Here is an 18,494-nt window from a genome sequence, read left to right as displayed (position 1 = left end):
ACAACCTTAACCAATTTTTGAAAAAAAACTGAAAGGGCGTGGCGAAAGCTGAGGAAATTTGATTTGTATATTCATGAGACGATAATATCGTGGCAGTAAAAGACATCTCGCATTTCTATGTCAGCTAATTTGCGTTAGCGAATTTTCCCGTTTAAGCACATTAAACGGTAAGACTTGATCAAAGTTGTGAAAGCAGCTATGACAAAATGACGATATACATTTTGCATTCTCTTATCAAATAATTGTTAACTTGCATACTTAATAAACCTTATCGGTCAGTGATAACTTGAATGACTTGACTACAAGTGTGAAAGTGTTGTGTATATTGATGATACAATTTTAAAATACCTAGTGGTGATAAAAACAGTTTTGCATTTTCACACTTTAGTGTTATAATTCGCATATTTAATCCATATTTAATTTAATACACGACGAATATCGTTCCTGGATTATTTTACTGACATGGTAAAACTCATAGCAATAATGTAACAGAAAAGTGTCAATGCAGCATATAGTGTTAAATATATGTATTGTGACAGAGAGATTGAAAATTCAGGCTTGTTTCCATGACTGGTACGAATGAACGCATTCATTTTCCAAAATGCCAGTGTTACTGATATCATACTAGTGTTACGATTTTACAAAATGAATGGCTTCAAATTAAGCTATGCAACATCTTCATGATTATTCAGTCTATTAAACGAAATGCAACACACTTTAAAATTTGTCGGCGACGGGCCATTATTATCCTCCTCACACGACCTTCTTCAGGATGTCTTGTTCGTCTCCTGATAGCACTACTAAGCTCATTCCAAAACTTCTCTTTTTGTTTCGCCGTTCCATTCTGTGTCCACTTTATGTAAGTAACAGAATCCAGAATCCTCTTCATTAGAAGAGGTAGTTCAAGGTGCATGACATCTTCTTTCATGATTGGTATCAGCCTTTGTCCACTGTCTACTAATCTTCTCATAGCTGACATTGTCTCAAATTGGCACCATTTACTCTCTATGAATGCTGGAGAGAGTACCAAAATGGTACATCTACTCTTGTTTAATGCTTCTTCGATGTTGTAAAATATACCTGAAAAAACAAGCCTTCAAATTGTGACAAACGTTTTTAGTAAAAGTGCAACGGTCATCAGGTTTAAAAGTAAGGGTATTTTCTAGGATAGATTCGTTTTTTTCTGTGATTGCCGATCAGGAAGCTGTCATCTGATGGTGATATTATCACATAACTAGATTGCAAGGGTGCTGATCATGTGATAGTACTGTTGTCGGACTTGCACACTGCGCCAGGCTGCCATGCAACTCTGTGAGGGATACAATTGATTATTTATATTCCCCTCTATCTAGAAAATACAACTATTTTAGTGTTATGAATCAACTTGGGCTCGAAATATTCTTGCAAGCTATGGAGTTGTTCGTCATCTTCTGCATCCTAACAAACGCCGCTAGTTTCAAGGATAGTTTAATTTGAGAATCGTCATTCCTCTTCACAAACAAGGATAGGGCAGTGCAAATCACTTCACACAACCATTGTACTGGATTTGCCTAGAAAACAAAACTATTTCATAGTTCATGGATAACAAAACTATTTCATAGCTTTTTAGAAACCTCAATATTTGCTATTCATCAATTTTTCTGCAGAATTGTGTACCTAGCTATGCACAAGTGAACGATGTATGTATGTATTGTATGTATGTATGTATGTATGTATGTATGTATGTATGTATGTATGTATGTATGTATGTATGTATGTATGTGTGTGTATGTGTGTGTGTGTGTGTATGTATGTATGTATGTATGTATGTATGTATGTATGTATGTATGTATGTATGTATGTATGTATGTATGTATGTATGTATGTATGTATGTATGTATGTATGTATGTATGTATGTATGTATGCAGGTATGTATGTATTATGTATGTATGTATGTATGTATGTATGTATGTATTCTTTATGACAACCAATAACCAAATAACATTTGTCAACAATGTTATTGCGAGTCGGAACCCAGAGTACACAGCTGCTCAAATTCATTGCCGATGTTTGAACCAAGATGTCAAGGTGATATCATTACAGTAAATCATTAATTTTTCTAGGAGATTTAATTTCATTTTTTTGATGTATGAGACATTCCTCTAGGATTTAAGTTCACTGTTTTTGCCAGTAAAACAATAGATTCTATTGTTATTTAACATTTTCACTGGGATACAATTTAGCAGATTTTTTAATGCCCTTACAATAGTGAAATTAAATCCCAGTGAATAATTTATGCTTTTACAGTATTTTCTCATTTAAATCGAAAAAGCCGCTCCCCCATCCTTTATATTAAATCTGGCGATTGGTTTAAATCATTATCTAATGATTGAATACATGGTACTTACTTTTGGCGCCTGGAAAGTCTCGTTGATGCAGACAAAGCTTGTATCTGTTATCTTTCTCGAGATCTGTCAAAACATCACATACAAACTCTTCATCTTTGCTGCTATACGTCACAAATGCGTCACATTCCTTTTCATCTGCAAGTTTTTAAATAAACGTGGTCATTATTATGCAAATATTTTATTCGATACCTACAATCCATGGAATCCCTACAATAAGGCAATCGTCGTAGAATCAATTGGAAAAGATCATATATCATCAGTTTGTAAAGGTTCATCGAAAAAAATTGGGAAAGATTCAATGTTGTGGATATGCTGAAAATGTATGACGCAATATCAATAAAAGTAAGACAGCTTAGTTAGGGCTGCTAGATATGAAACATGAACAGAGTGGAAGCTCTAGCGGCTATGGACACAGAATGTATCTATTGATTTATGGGTACGTACCATCATCATCATATTCTTCGATGGGAAGTGAAAAGGCTAGATATACCTTGAGCCTGTACTTATAACCGAAGTAAATGAACAGGGGCACAAGGAAGATGAAAGTAAGTATGACTAGTACTGCAATTATACCCACATCGATTGATTTTGCTGTTAAAAGTAATAAGATGGAATTACACGTAAAACATGTAGAAAGAAAACCCGTGCAAAATGATATTATAATTCTCTCAAACCAAAGGTTACTTCTATCAGTCCAACATCCATCCATCAATACAAACATACTTTTAGTATGGTCATCAAAATCATGAAATATTAAATGAACTGAATATGACAGATAAAATGTTAAATAATTGTGTTCAGAAGTTTAGTAGTTCACATTACCCACGACGTGTACGTAAAAAGTGCAGGTCGCCATGTTGTAACTGCCATCAACGGCTGTGTAAGTTACCAAAGTTCTTCCGATTCTAAATCTGTCATTCGGTCCATTTGGACCCGTAAAATTCAGATGATCTGAGTTGTCGAAAGGTTCAGGTTTATTCCAGATGACGGTAGCGAAGTCCTTGCCACGATCTACGTACTGTGTGATATTTATCGGGCACATCTGTATTGTCGGTTTCATGTTATCTGTGGTAAGATATGTAGGAAAAAAACTTTATTAAAAATAGCCACTAAGAATACATGTATTTCGAAAGCGTTATTAGTTTTGCTTGTTTTTTATCACGCTTAATAATAGAGCTAGAGGTCTGATTTTTGGTATATACCGATAACTGTGGGATGCAATTTTTTTGACAAAATGTCACATGACCTCAATAACCTTTGACATCAAAGATACATATATGTCAATAACTCAGTAACCACAGGTGCTATACCCTTCATATTTGGTATGATTGGAGACCTTATGACGCCACATCCTGTACCTCATTAAATATGCACATATCTAATTTTGGGCAAGCCAAGATAGAGCTAGAGGTCTGATTTTTGGTATATGGGGATTACTATGGTATACACATTTTGATAAAATGTCACATGACCTCTATGACCTTTGACCTCGATTTTACAAATTTACCCATAGCCTTTTATCTTTTTGCATATCTATTTCTCTTATTGCCCTGTGCATCAAAATGTCCCGAAACCCGGTCATTGCTGCTTTGCAGGTATAGTTATTATTATTCAAGACCATAACAATGGGTCATGTGACTCGGTGGCCATATTTAAATTAAATTTTCAAATTGACTTCATTTGCATAAAATTAATCAATCAAAATTCTGTCTTAATTTTTGTAGACCATAGGCTAGGTTCCTTAATGCCGAATTCCAAGGTCATAGGCCCTACCAATTTTGTGTAGAAGATTTTAAAAGTATTATTTATCATATTTTTCAGAGAACTTTGACCTCCCCTATACATATGCAGCTAAGCTATGGCAATAGTTTATTCTGGCCTATGTTAAAGTCTGAGAATGCCAGCGTCTATTGGACAATGACCAGCAGGGACCAAATTGGACTCCACAATTTTTTGGGATTCCTCCAGACCTTTGACCTTGGCATCTTCCTGCAACTCATTTTTTAGGCAAATATCTAATTCTCGGCTTGCCAATAGTACTAGAGGTCTGATATTTGGTACATGGGGATAACTATGGGATACAATTTTTGTCAAAATATCACGTGACCTCGATGACTTTTGACCCCAAATATACATATACGTCCATAACTCAGTAGCCACAAGGGCTACACCCTTCATATGTGGTATGATGGGTGACCTTATGATGCCATATCTGGACCTCATTAATTATTCAAATATCTAATTTTGGGCAAGCCAATAGAGCTAGAGGTCTGATTTTCGTTTATAGGGATAACAATGGGACGCCATTTTTTCACCAAATTTTAAGTGACCTTGATGACCTTGATCTCAAATATACATATTTGTCCATAACTCAGTAACCACAAGTGCTACATTCTTCATATTTGGAATGATTGGAGACCTTATGACGCCACATCCTGTACTTCATTAATTATACACATATCTAATTCTGGGCAAGCCAATATGGCTAGTTGTCTAATTTTCAATTGAATTCAATTCAAATTACTTTATTGTCCATTAATGAAACATGCACAAATGGAAAATTTTCTCTAGGCACCACAAAGCGCCTGACGTACTATAAACACACACACATTATACATAATCTTTAAAAAAATTCAATAAATTACGTATACAATTTCGAGTTTAAAACTGCCGCAGCTGAAGGAATAAAATACTTTTTGTACACGTTTTTATGCGCAAAGGGTACCTTAAGTCGTCGACTGACGGGAGGGTTTTGAGTTCTGTGCTGAGTAGATGTGTTTGATCCTGATTGATCTGAAGGCCTTCTATTCAAAGATTGGTAATCTATTACTGAAAGTTGCCGTTGTTATATACCAACAATCTTTCCTGCCAGATTGACAACTTGTGTTAATCTCATTTTGTCCTAACTGAGAGGTTCCCGTACCAGAAAAGTCAGACCTCTAGCTCTATTGGCTTGCCCAAATTAGATATTTGAATAACTACTGAGGTACCGGATATGGCATCATTTTTGGTATATATATTATAGGATAACTATGGGATCCCAATTTTTTTTTTACAAAATGTCACGTAATCTCGATGACCTTTGACCTCACATATAAGTATTTGTCCAGATCTCAGTAACCACAAGTGCTGCAGGTACCTCATCAAATATGTACATATCTAATTTGGGCAAGCCAATAGAGCTAGAGGACTTATTTTTTGTGTATAGGGATAACTATGATATTCAATTCTTTTGACAAAATGTCACATCACCTCGATGACCTTTGACCTTGATTTCACAAATTCTACCATGGCTATTCATCTTTTTGCGTATCTATTTCCCCGTTGCCCCTGTGCAACGAGATGTCTCGAAACCCGGTCATTGCTACTCTGCAGCTATAATTAGTTTCTTTTTCTCATTACCTATCTGGCAGTGTGTTCCATTCCATCCTTCTTTGCAAATACAACCTCGATATTCGATCACACGATACTGATGTCTTGGGTAGGCAATTACAAGGCGATTGACAAGCAAAACCGTATGTATTATCGACACATACTGTAAGGAAAAAGAAGTCTAGAAATAATTTTTGATAGTGTCCAAAGAAATATGAGGTTTTTGAACACTTGCGTGGTGTATGATACATGCCTGTAAATATGCTGATTATAGTGATGATGATGATAACAATAATACCTGCAGCAGCTGTAGCAACAACAATAACAACAGCAACAACAACGGCATCAACAACAACAACAACAACAATATAATAACGATAATAATGACAAAATAATAATAATAGTAAAGACGACAACAACAACAACTACAACAGCTAAAAACTGTATCCCTTTGTCAAAATTAATGTCTTAACAAATACACATCGAAAGAACAAACTTTGCTCAACAGAAACCTATCTGTAGCAAATAATGCGACTCTAAGCCATTGGTCCAAATTTCATCATTCGTGGAGTGGCTCAATATGATTTTAAAAGAAACATAGGGCACCAATATTAACGCGTACCGAGATCATTGAACATAAATTTAGATGTTTATTTATTTATTTATTTATTTATTTATTTATTTATTTATTTACCATTTATTTATTTACCTATTCATTTATTTATGAATTAATTGATTTGGCTATTGTGTTATTCTGAAATTCATTGGATCATCCAATATACAGAAGTCCAGTAATTACTGGATGAGTTACTACGTCGTCGTCGTATTAAAAGCCTCGAGCCTTCCGGTTATGGTCTGTCTCTTATCCGGACCGTGTGAGGTCGAGTCATATTATTAGATGGAATGTTTAGAACTAGCTTTAAATAAAAAAGTAAAACATCTTATGGTCTTCAAACATCAACTCAACAAGCAATGATTATCCACGAGTTGGTATATTTTCTATAGAACAAGTTTGACCTTGAGATAGAGAAATGAGATATAGACTCAAATAGGACAGAAAAAGATGTAATTGTGTCTCAGAGGAACAGTTACGGCGCTTAAAGTAGTACGCGCCTCGAAAGTGAAAGCTTTTGCTCAAACTTTCCTCATAACTTTCAACCATATCAAGATTAACAGCTAGGGGGTCACAGCGCAAAGTTTGGTACTGGACAATCGAATTACCCGACTTTCACCGATATTAGAAATTGAAAATGACCGCCATTCTTGTGTTAACTCTAAGGAGAAAAGTAAAAATTTTGGAATTTCGGAAAACTAAGCTGATGAAAAGTTTTCTTTCACCGAGAGCTTTAAAATGAATCCCCACATGTGTTATATCAGAGGAGAATTGTAAAAGTTTGAGAGTCCGAATATCTGTCCCCGAGGTGCGTTCTACCTTAAGTCTACTTTTGCACGTGTTCCCCTTTTCACAATAATTTACGAATTACATCAAGTACACTCACTGACGTCAATGGTAGATGAATCCCTGTAAATTTTGCCATTGATATCTTGTACTTGACACGTGTACACCCCAGCCAATTTATCTGATACATTTGTAATTTGAAGTTCGCTGAAACTGCATATAAAAATGAAACAAGACGTTTAATTTTATTGCTCAGTATAATACCGAGCCAAGAAATTGAAAACCCAAAACTTATTTTGATAATGTTGCCATGCCAATCGTTTGAAAATAGCAGCAGCCCACCCCAGAAACGACAATATAATCGCAATCTAATATACTCTTGCAGATGTATATCCATAATATTGGTATTACAACTGTCCTGACCACAAATATTAGCTAAATTTGGAAAGGACAGATCCAATGTTATCAGTCACGCTGAAGTTACGTGCTACTTCATGTATTTGTACTATACGAGGCGCCAAATGTAAAAAAAAATAATTTACACAATCACCCTTATTTTAGAGATAGAACAGCTGGGAAATGTATATAGAGAGTAATTTTTAATAATATATTATATATATATATATATATATATATATATATATATATATATATATATATGTGTGTGTGTGTGTGTGTGTGTGTGTGTGTGTGCATATATATATATATATATATATATATATATATATATATATATATATATATTATGTACATATACACACACACATATACAGTGGCCATACATACATACATACATACATACATACATACATACATACATACATACATACATACATACATACATACAAACAAACATACATTTAATTTACAATTAATACAATTAATTTTTTTACATTTGGCGCCTCGTATGTACTATGTCTCTTAACTTCATTTAGTGATGTATGTCTCTTGACATCTTAACTACGAAATCCGTCTATCCAAATTTCGTTAGCAATCACCTGGTATACCTCTCTTCGCCTATTATGGCAAAGCTGTCGCCTATTTCTTTAACAATTTCTTGGCCATTTAAGAACCATCTAATAGGTGGCGTATTTACAGTCTTGATGTTGTCAGTTTCACACAACAGTTCCAGCATGCCACCAAAACTGGCCGCTTCGTCTTTTGGAGACAAAACAATTGAAGGTCTCGCTGTCAAATAGATGTAATATTTTTTATATAAAACTATAGATTAATATGATATATGTAAAATCAGTTCATCTTACCTATTCAAATCCTAGTATAGAATTCTTGGTTATGTATTTGCAGAATCATTCGCGACGTACGATAAACGAACATTTGATGAAAAGTAAAATATGCTGAATTGACTATAGTCTGCGCCTTATCCTTAGTCTAAGCCATAATTTCAGTTGCTTTGCATAGAGTGGATACAGCATGGCTGATATGTAAAATAATAACGTAAGGCATCGGAGGACGTGGTCACGTTTAGTTAGAGGCCAAGATGTTTTTTACTGTGAATTCATTATTTTTTTGATTGGTACTATATCTTTTACTTGGTTCATTACACCTGTTAAAGACATTGAGAATAACATGATTCAAAATGTTACAAGATATGAGACAAAGCCTCGTTCAATTAGAGATCATTGATTCGGTACATCTTTATTTCAACGCTTACAGCAAAGAAAATCATTGTTTTGTATTACATTATTTTACCGTAATGGTGACAAATAAACAACTGACACTTACGGATATCACATGCCGGTCCATACCAACCTGTCGTGCACTTGCAAGCCCCGTTAAACACGTGACAACTGGCACCATTATGACAGATACACTCTTTCTCACTCTTTAATCCGTACTTACCAGATGGACAACCTGTTGATAGCATAAACCGATCAAGCAATATAAACCATTAACCATTCTGATAATGTCCCCAAAAGTCCAGCACAAGGAACAAGGCATTGAAATAAGCAATGTATGTGGTCTCTTATCGACAAAGCGATGACATTTTGTAATGACATTTTGAAACGCATCTGCAAGCATAAGGTACTTTGTCATCAACATTACCATCTAATTGAGCTTACCAGATCGAATAAGCAGCCATTTAAAACGCCCAGTATTCAAAGAGTTCTAAGAAATGTTATGACGATAATTAATTATGAATAACCAAATTTTCGTTGATAATCATAATGAAGAAGACATGCTATAAGTTAGTTGTATGATTAGTATTAATGAGATACATTTAAAGTATACTTCGCAATGTTATTGATTTTAAGTTTCATATTAATGATTTGTTTATCTGTTGTGAGGTTCAATGATTGGTCAGAAATTGTATATGTTTGAAATCATTATTGCATAATTTATATTATAGCCAAAACAAGTGCCCGAAACGTAGGTGTCCATTGGCCGACGTCAGGAGGGCAAATAGTTCCATATACGAGGCATGTAAGAAACTGCAGATTGGCATAGCCTAGTGACCTTGAACGAACAGCAGATAGTACCTTGGAAGGAAATGCAGGCCTTAATAGCAGAAAGGCGGACATGTATGTTTGTGTATTCATTGAGATTCCACGTCAATGTCCGTACTTCTAATCAATCCGAGGTATTTTAAACTTCAAGTATTTGTAATTTCTTCCTCATGCTCGTTCCTGTTGCAACTAACCGTGCCCTTAATTAGTATGTACAACGACACTTGTTTATGAACCTCAAGCAATGTTGACAAAGCCATTCTACTTCATCCTCCTACTTACCTGTCACTGTTACTTATGAGTTATCTCATTTGCTGCCTTTCAAGAACGTTGGAAAAACTTAAATACTGTCATCTCATCCGGGGCGGGAACCGTCATGAGATTCCATATTCAATCTGTTCTCATTTGTCTTGGTGTGGTGTGTGTACACACACCGTTGTTCAGACTTCAAGTATCTAGTTTTTTGACGTCCGTTTTTGCTCTATAGTTCCTTCCTGCGAACGTGAGTTAGTTCTTGTCTATTTTTTTCTGTTTATCTATTCCTTTTTTTTGTATTTTAGCAGTCAGTTTTGTTTGACGGTAGTTTTTTGGACCGTTTGAAGTACTCCTTGGAGTTTACGTAGCAGGTGCGTTGCCATTGTTTGAATTGCACGTGTTTTACGTGTTTGGTCAGTCTGGAGCTGTATGTGAGTCAGTTGCTCGTGCAATGTGTACTGTAGTGTATGATATTTAACGTGCTGGTTTCTTGTGTACTGTAGGTTTCATTACCGCTTTGAATTATGAATCACAATTTAAACGTAGTATCGAATTGAAGAGACAGGGGGAACACGATCCCGTCTCTGTGCGTCCTTACATGGCATCCAATGAATTGGTGCATTGTCAGAAATATGAGGATCAGGGCAGCTCACATACCAGGCAGGTGTAATCTGATAGCAAATGCTCTGTCACGTAGACAAACTTTTTACCCATCCCGACAGAGTGGACATTAAAGCATCAGCTAGTGTTGTCCCTTTTTAAAGTGTTAGACAGGCTTCATATAGATCTGTTTGCACAGCACACAATGCCCATCTGCAGGTGTATTGTTCTCTGGTTCCAGAGAGCATAGGCAGTGGGTGCCTTTCCCATTCCCTGGACAAACATGTTTGCGTACGCTTTTCCTTCAGTGTCTCTGATTCCTAGAGTTCTATGAAAGATAAGACACGAGGAGAGTGTTGTCATCTGATAGCGTCAAATTGGCAGAGACAACCATAGTTTCCTCTATTGCTGCAGTTGCTAAAAGAAATTCAAATAAAGCTAACAGAGACCCCAGACATTCTGAGCCAGCCGTTGTCAGGTTTTCTTCCCAGATCGATCAGTCATCCAGATGACTGCTTGGTAAATGTCAGGAAACGCTTTCGCTCAGGGATTTTAAGTGAGAGCTGCAGAATATGCAGCAAACTCTCGTCGTCGATCATCATAAAATGATATAATTACAGCTAGATTCAGAGTATACAGTGGTTGATGCAAAGAATATGATGTCGATCCCATTCATCCACCTCTAAGTTCTGTGGGTGACTTTTTGGTTTTTCTTTTGAGTCTAGAGGTCTAAAACCCCAAACTATTTCAACATATCGTTCAGCGTCGAGTTAATTTCTTCCGATTTATGGTGAACATAGTGTAGGTCAGCATCCTCTTTGGATAGTCTGATTAAAGGCTTTTTGTTAAGCTTACTCCTCAGAGGAGACTGTCGCCTTCTAGGAGTCTTCCATTAGTGTTAGATTCATTAAAATCATGCTTCTTACGAGATAGTGGATCTCGTTAGTGAAATATTTAACTATGAAGGCTGTTTTTCTCATAGCTTTGGTATCTGGACGTTGTGGTAGTGAGATTCATACTTTGTCTATCAACACTGCTATCTCAGAGGGAGGCTACAGGTGTTAGATTGTTGCCCAGGGCAGGTCTTCCTTCCAATACTGAAACTGTATCTCATGTTGGTACAGATATATTCATTCCGAGACTTGGTAATATGTCTAGTGATCAACAGGATAAACTTATTTGTCCTTTTATGGCTCTCCTCTACAACATTAATAGGAATGCACAACTTCGTGGTGATATAGAACAGTTGTTCATTTAGGTGACCGCAGTTCAACATGGACCAGCATCGAAGGATACTATTTCTAGATGGTTAAGGGATACAATCCTACTTGCCCATGATTCTTCCGATGGCTAACATAGGCTTTGCATTCCATCAGAGCACATGATAGGCAAGCTCTGGCTGTCTCGTGGGCTTTGTTTAAAAGTGTTTCAGTTGAAAGCTGGTTGTTGGGCTTCATAAAATACCTTAATTAACTTGTACCTCAGGAATGTGCCTATGGAAGCTGGTTTTTCTTCAGGTTCTTGAGATGAGGTTTTACCTAGGTTGAGGAAATTTGTTTTGATGTACCCTCCTCTATTTCAGTTTTGATTCTGTGTAAACCTACTGTAACAATGACAGTTAAGTATATAGGAGGATGAAGCAGTGTGAAAGTAGCCCCCAGGAAACATCTTTCTGAGATAACTTCTGCTTACATGTCACTCCTCCCTCTCGCCCCTCTCCAGTGTTTTGATAGTTTATTGTGAAGGTTGAGAACTGATTGAATATTGGATCTCATGGCGGGTTCGACCTTGGATGAGATGACTGTATTTAATTTTTGCCTCCATCTGGAAGGCAGCAAATGAGATAACCCAAAAGTAACATTGACCAGTAAGAAGGAACTTTCACTCTTCAAGCAAGGGTCTGCCGATTTGCTCTTCGGGTCCGTATTTACTATTGAATAAGAGGTGTCTAAATACTCCCTGAATAAAAGACCCTAACAGCAAAATGGCTGTGTAATATGCTGATTTGATGTCAGGTCAACTTACCTAGTATATATAAGTAACCCTCTTTTGCAAATATGAGATGATTTTGAAGATACAGGGAACAGTTGCTAGCAAAAGGCTGCTTCCTTGTTTCAATGTTGTAAATGTCGAGCTGAAGCAGGCTATAGTGACCTTTTCCTGCCTCTTGTCGAAACCAGTAGGGACTAACAATGGCATCGGATGGGAAGTCTTCCTGTAACAGTTACAATACAGTATGGCCTTATGAACGATCGACGTCCATTCTTATCGCATGGGCATATATCTAAAAATTGACTCACTTGTCATATATGATGCCTGGGCTGAGGCCTATATGCATCATGTACCAATCGTGGTAGTAGTAGTAGTGTAACCTTAGTATAAATAGTAATGACAACAATTGAGTACTCAATAAAAGAATGATATAATATCATAACTAAAAATAATAGGTTCCCTTTACGAAAGTTTCAGCGAAAAGGTATTTCAGATATGTATGTTTTGATGGCCCTGTTCCACGGCAAACATTTTAGGGTTGAAAGTATCAATTTTCCCAAGTCCAATAGAAAATAGATTTGATTACTATGACGTTGGTTTCTTGGGTCGTAATAAAAACCGGGTCATGCACACGTTTCCATTGCAAACATATGTGGAAGAAATATATCGTTTTCCCAAATGCCTCTAATCTTGTCTGCATTGCTTTGAAAAATTACCTGAAGTGTATTTGTCATAACAAAATCAATGACTATTTCCTTGTCACATATTTTCATGGCGATTGAAATATACACAGATGTGTACATACATATTTTATGTAGGTATTAACATGTAGAATGTACACATTCTTGCAGCCCAAACAGTTGTATTTCCACATATATTTCATATGCCAAAGAGGAGGTAATGACAGGAAATCGCGATAGATTAAAAAGTACAGCAAAGTATACAGACTCTACACTACCAGCAGCAATCAGACGAGTATTCAATTAAGTTTTGACATGTTAGATATTTGTTGCTCATCATATGCTAAGTTTCATCAGTTTCCCAGACGTAAAGTTTCACCTCTTGAATTCATGATACATTAATCAAAAATAGTTTTCTACCAATCCTATTAGCTTTATCAGTCTAAAATATGTGTAGCACAAGAGTTAAAAAGGGTAGAGAAAGGATTGCAATGAAAATCCTTAAATTTATGAACATTTGAGAGGATTGCCCCCTAGACTGAACATTCATTGGTGACAAACCAAAGATATTCGTGAGGAGAAATGCTACTTAATATTTCCCCTGCATTTATAAATCACATCCTTTATCTTTGCATACTATGATTTCTAAAGTGGGATAGCCGGGGTTTTTTTTGGGGGGGCGGGGTTGGCTATTGATAACCAAGCGTCAATTTTGACAAAGCTGTTTTTCAAAGTTTGAACTGTCAATTTGTTTTGGGAACTGTCCTCATTTTCTGCTTAAAGAACTATCATGTCATTAGCATACACAAGAATACCTATTTCTTCATCACTGAATGGAATTCCAAGGTGAAGATTTAAATCATAGGGCCGCAATAGTTCCAATGCATTGAAAACGAGGTGGAAGACAAAAATAGATTAATGCATGCTCTCACTTTCCTGAACCAGTTCTGTGCCTCGACGAATAATTGTCTGAATCTAAATATTGAACAAGTTTCTTATTTGAAATTGCAGTGTACAGATTGCTTACAGTAGAAAGAAGGCTTATTACCTAAACTTAAGGATTGCATTTTTTGGTATTGTTGTATTATTGATTTTCCCACATATACATGGTATTTTGTAATATCTAATGAAGTAGTTCAATTTCAATCGAGGTTTTGGAGAAATTCATATAGAAATATTTCAACTCCCATTGCTTTCTTAAGATATTAGTGTTGAACAGCTTTAGGCACTTCTTCAAGAGGGGCTGGTCAAGATATCATTCTCTTATATCTAGCTGCTATTCAAACTTGGTTTTGACGCTCAGTACATATTGATCAAACTTATCATCGAATCTGTTTCGGTAGCGAGGGTTTCTAGGGGTTTAAAAACCCTAAAAGTTAGATTTCCATTTCTGCAAAAAAGATCAGCATCATGTATGATACAATTATTTTGCCCAAGGAATATCGTTAATTTTTTCTGTAGCCAAGTTTACTAAAGGTTCCGTAAAGCATTTGGGTTATATCGGTTACGTCAAAACTTGAGGCCCTAAATCAAAGATTTACCCGGTTCCTCACCGATTACTGCCCCTTTGTCGATTTAACACCTTTGAATCATGTGCAGAGAGAATGGCAAATTAACAATGAACGGATGTAAACAAAAGTATCTGAAAAAGAATAACTTACTTTGTTGTAGTGGCGAAGAACACGAATATTTCGAAAATTGTGGTTTGAACAGCGAACTGATGCGTCCGCTACACTCTGAAACGGAAAATAGTCGTCCCTAACCTCAGCAAATGCTCGAAGATGACCTGTTAGAAAAAATATCGTTAATTCTTGCAGCCAGTTTATGTGCATTATCATTAATACTGAATTTGTGACATTATCAAATACATTTATGTGTGGCGCTGAATTAATTACTGTTTCATGATATAAGGTACTGTGTTGTACTGTATTATATTTAATCAATGTTGTACCCCCTACTGTAGGAGGAGCCTGTAGGAGTACATTATTTGCTACAGTATTTGCTACTCTTTTGTAGTTCGGCAATGTCAGTGAATTTGTAGATATAGATATAGAAAAAATGTAGATGTAGATATAGAAAACATCTTGTTGGGTCACAATGTTGGCTATTGGTTAAGGTATAATTACCAATTGTATTACATTAGTAGTAAATTAAATGGGTCATATTTTTGACAAAGTAGCTTACTCTATAGTAAAGAAATTTTCAGTTGAATATTAACTCCGCAGCTTGAAATATTGTGTTATTTACTTCATCAGACATGGTTTTGCATAGAAGATGATCTGAAACTGGCAATTCCTAAAATCGCATGTGCCTACAAGTTGATATTTCCACAAGACTCATTACTTACATTGATCATTGTCCATATCGCCTTCGAAATAACTGAGTGGGGGGCTCGTCAACACGTTTATAAACTAGCTCATCTGCGGGAAGTTTCTCTTTTCCCAAATAACATCTAAAAACGCTGGCTGAAAGAAAAGGTGAAGATAGAGGTACATTACTCTGTATGATATATTTGTAATATCACTGATGCATATAGCGTTTCCTACTGATAACAGGTTTGTAACTTATGGTGGCCAATACCCGTGATAGCATTCACAGCTTGATGCTAACAATATTGTGTTGTGAAAGCGTAAGAAAAACAGAGTGTGCTCCCTTAAACACGATTGGAGCTAATTTGGGATAATTGAAGTAATGTCAGTTTCATCTGCAAATGTAACCTCATCTGCACTTCTTTTTTAGTGATACACTTGTTTTTATGTTTTATGAATAATTTGTAATATTGCAACATTCAGTTATAAAACACCTAGCAATTTTGAGAATTTGAAAAATATCAAAATCCAATTATTCCAAACTAGTTCCAATCGTGTTCTTAACAACAAAGCCTCTTCAAATAGGGTAGGTAGGTCAAAGACTTTTTATTTTTATTTGGTTGTGACCCGTCAAAATCAACAAAAATCGGAAATAATTATGCAAAATTATGCTTCATTCTTTAAAACGAGTAAAAACAAGTTTAAGGTGGAAGGGTTGTAAATGGAGTAGGTCGAGCTCCTTGGACACACATATCTTTGTTTAGCCTAAGATGCTACTCGTATCGTTTAAAATATGTTTAATGACTCCAAGAAATTGTAAATCCTCTCCAATCTTGGGGCATCTTTGAGTCTGAATTGTGACCAAGGAATGCAAATATAGAGAAGAAAAGATATTTAAATGAACAAATTGAAGACCAAAGGGAAACTTATTTTAAAAAATCATCGACTTACATACCCAGTCACTTTGTTCACGTGTCTCGGTTTTGCATGATTCATTGTAGATCAGTGGCCATGCTGAGACGTCAACGATTTTGACAAACAACGTATAAGATATATAATCTTCAGCAAGACTTGACTACTGCAATGCTCTACTATATGGCTTGCCCGATACACAATTACAGCGGTTACAACGTGCCCAAAAACACAGCAGCTAGAATTGTTACAAAGACCAGGAAATCCGACCACATTACCCCCATACTTATGCAACTTCACTGGCTTCCAGTACATCATCGCATTGTATACAAACTTTTGCTGATTACTTACAAAGCCCTAAATGGACAAGCTCCACAATATCTCAGGAATTTAATAACACCATGTGCCTCATCACGTGTTCTTCGTTCATCTGATAAATGCCTTCTGCACACACCTAGATGGAATCTGACTACCTATGGTCGCCGCTCCTTCTCTGTAGCAGCTCCTGTCCTTTGGAACTCTTTGCCCCTGGACATAAAAACCTCTCCTAATGTCAACATTTTCAAAAGACGCTTAAAAACTTACATCTTCCAGAGAGCATTTTCATTGTAACTCTAAGCGCCACTGAGCATTGTTTAACTTTGGATATTAGGCGCTATACAAATTTTCTAGATAGATAGATAGATAGCAAAATAAATGCTTACGGCCTATAGAACCAATATGTTACAAAGCAGTATTGTAAAAAACGTTAATGTGATTTGGCATTCTTCGGTCACGTGAAGTGCTTAAACCAGGTGATCGCTTTCGACAAGAGTAGCTGTAATGTGTATTTTACCTTCCCGATTAAAAATGTGTAAAATTGAATACAGACTTCGTCATTCTGGAAAACCTCACTAAAGATAAAATTCATATAAAATAAGATAGATTGAACTCATTTTGGACAAATTCACTCCAGCAAGGAGAACGCCACTTTCGGCTTACTTAGCAAAACCACCGATTTCAAACAATCAAAGTTATCAATTCGCTGATTGAGATATTAAAATTTTCGAAGAGGTACAATGTTTATGGACCGTAAACAGCAACAGATTATACTCCACTTGCCAAAACCTTCTTCGTCCAAATGTTTGATAGTGGTGGAGCTGTTCCAGAGGAAACGTTCAAATGAGCAAGTTTGTTCCAACTTAATGATAGCTACTACGTACATGTACATTCCAATGTAATTTTTTGATGCAACATGTGTCACTATTCTATCGACTGTGTGTACATGCACGACATTGTTAGCTTACGTACTGTAAGACACTTCTAGAAAATTTATTGTTCCAATCACCTACTGGAAATGACGTCAATGTTACGTGTAGCTCGTAAAGTGGTCAATGTTGTAGTCAAGGTAACCAGCAAGGATAATATCACCATTGGTTTGGTTTATTTGGAAACGTTGATTCTTGAAAGAAAACAAAAACTAACAGTGTTAATCACTTATTTATCTATTGATTTATTCGTCCGTTAGTTCAATGACGATTAATACCATTCATTCATTCATTCATTCATATGCGCAACGGTAAAATGTCGATAAACTGCATAACAGTGATATAAATATATCAATGCGCCATTCGACGATGAAAGTCGGCCAGCAAGCGGAGTCACGTGACCATGTGCAACTAGGCAAGTGCGTTAACCCCTCAGCTCTCCAAATCTGCCACAGTTTTCAGCTCATCTCAGAAAGTCTGAGTACCAATACTCAATCATAACCTCCGTAAATACCCAGTCACCCCGCAGACCGAAAATGCCGAAAATTCAACCACCCTCAGGCAGTAATATGAAGCAAAGAAGCATCACATCGTTCACTGGGACTGCTTCAGACCAACCGGACACCCTATAGCTACACGAACACGAGGCCAGCAACGGGGAGGAACCTTTCCAGATAAAATCACCATGGAAATGCTCTACAGCAGACTGGACACTTTGCAAGCAGATGTCACCACGATCAAAACCCAACTCTTGGTATTATCAGATGTCGAAGATCGAGTAACAAAACTCGAGGAGAGACAAACCGACTTCGAGAAACCGTGTGAATATGCTACTACCAAAGCTGACGACAATGAAACCAGGATCGCCTCCCTCG

At 36.3% G+C, this 18,494-nt stretch overlaps 1 protein-coding gene across 1 annotated transcript; it reads right to left on the bottom strand.

The window, feature by feature from the left end:
• Nucleotides 1–402: 402 nt before the first annotated feature.
• LOC139115116 (uncharacterized) lies at nt 403–17,424 on the bottom strand. The gene is made up of 9 exons (XM_070677024.1): nt 15,499–17,424; nt 14,813–14,937; nt 12,505–12,694; nt 8,903–9,031; nt 8,158–8,347; nt 7,260–7,372; nt 5,791–5,923; nt 2,389–3,453; nt 403–1,080 (listed from the first exon to the last, which is right to left on the bottom strand). The coding sequence occupies exons 1-8, from the start codon at nt 15,512–15,514 to the stop codon at nt 3,450–3,452; spliced, it is 900 nt and encodes a 299-aa protein (XP_070533125.1). The 5' UTR covers nt 15,515–17,424; the 3' UTR covers nt 403–1,080; nt 2,389–3,449.
• Nucleotides 17,425–18,494: the final 1,070 nt, after the last annotated feature.

The sequence above is a fragment of the Ptychodera flava genome, chromosome 17 (assembly GCF_041260155.1).
Source record: "Ptychodera flava strain L36383 chromosome 17, AS_Pfla_20210202, whole genome shotgun sequence".
Classification (NCBI taxonomy): Eukaryota; Metazoa; Hemichordata; class Enteropneusta; family Ptychoderidae; genus Ptychodera; species Ptychodera flava.
Note: the sequence above shows the minus strand (reverse complement) of the source record. Positions and strands in the feature narration are given on the sequence as shown.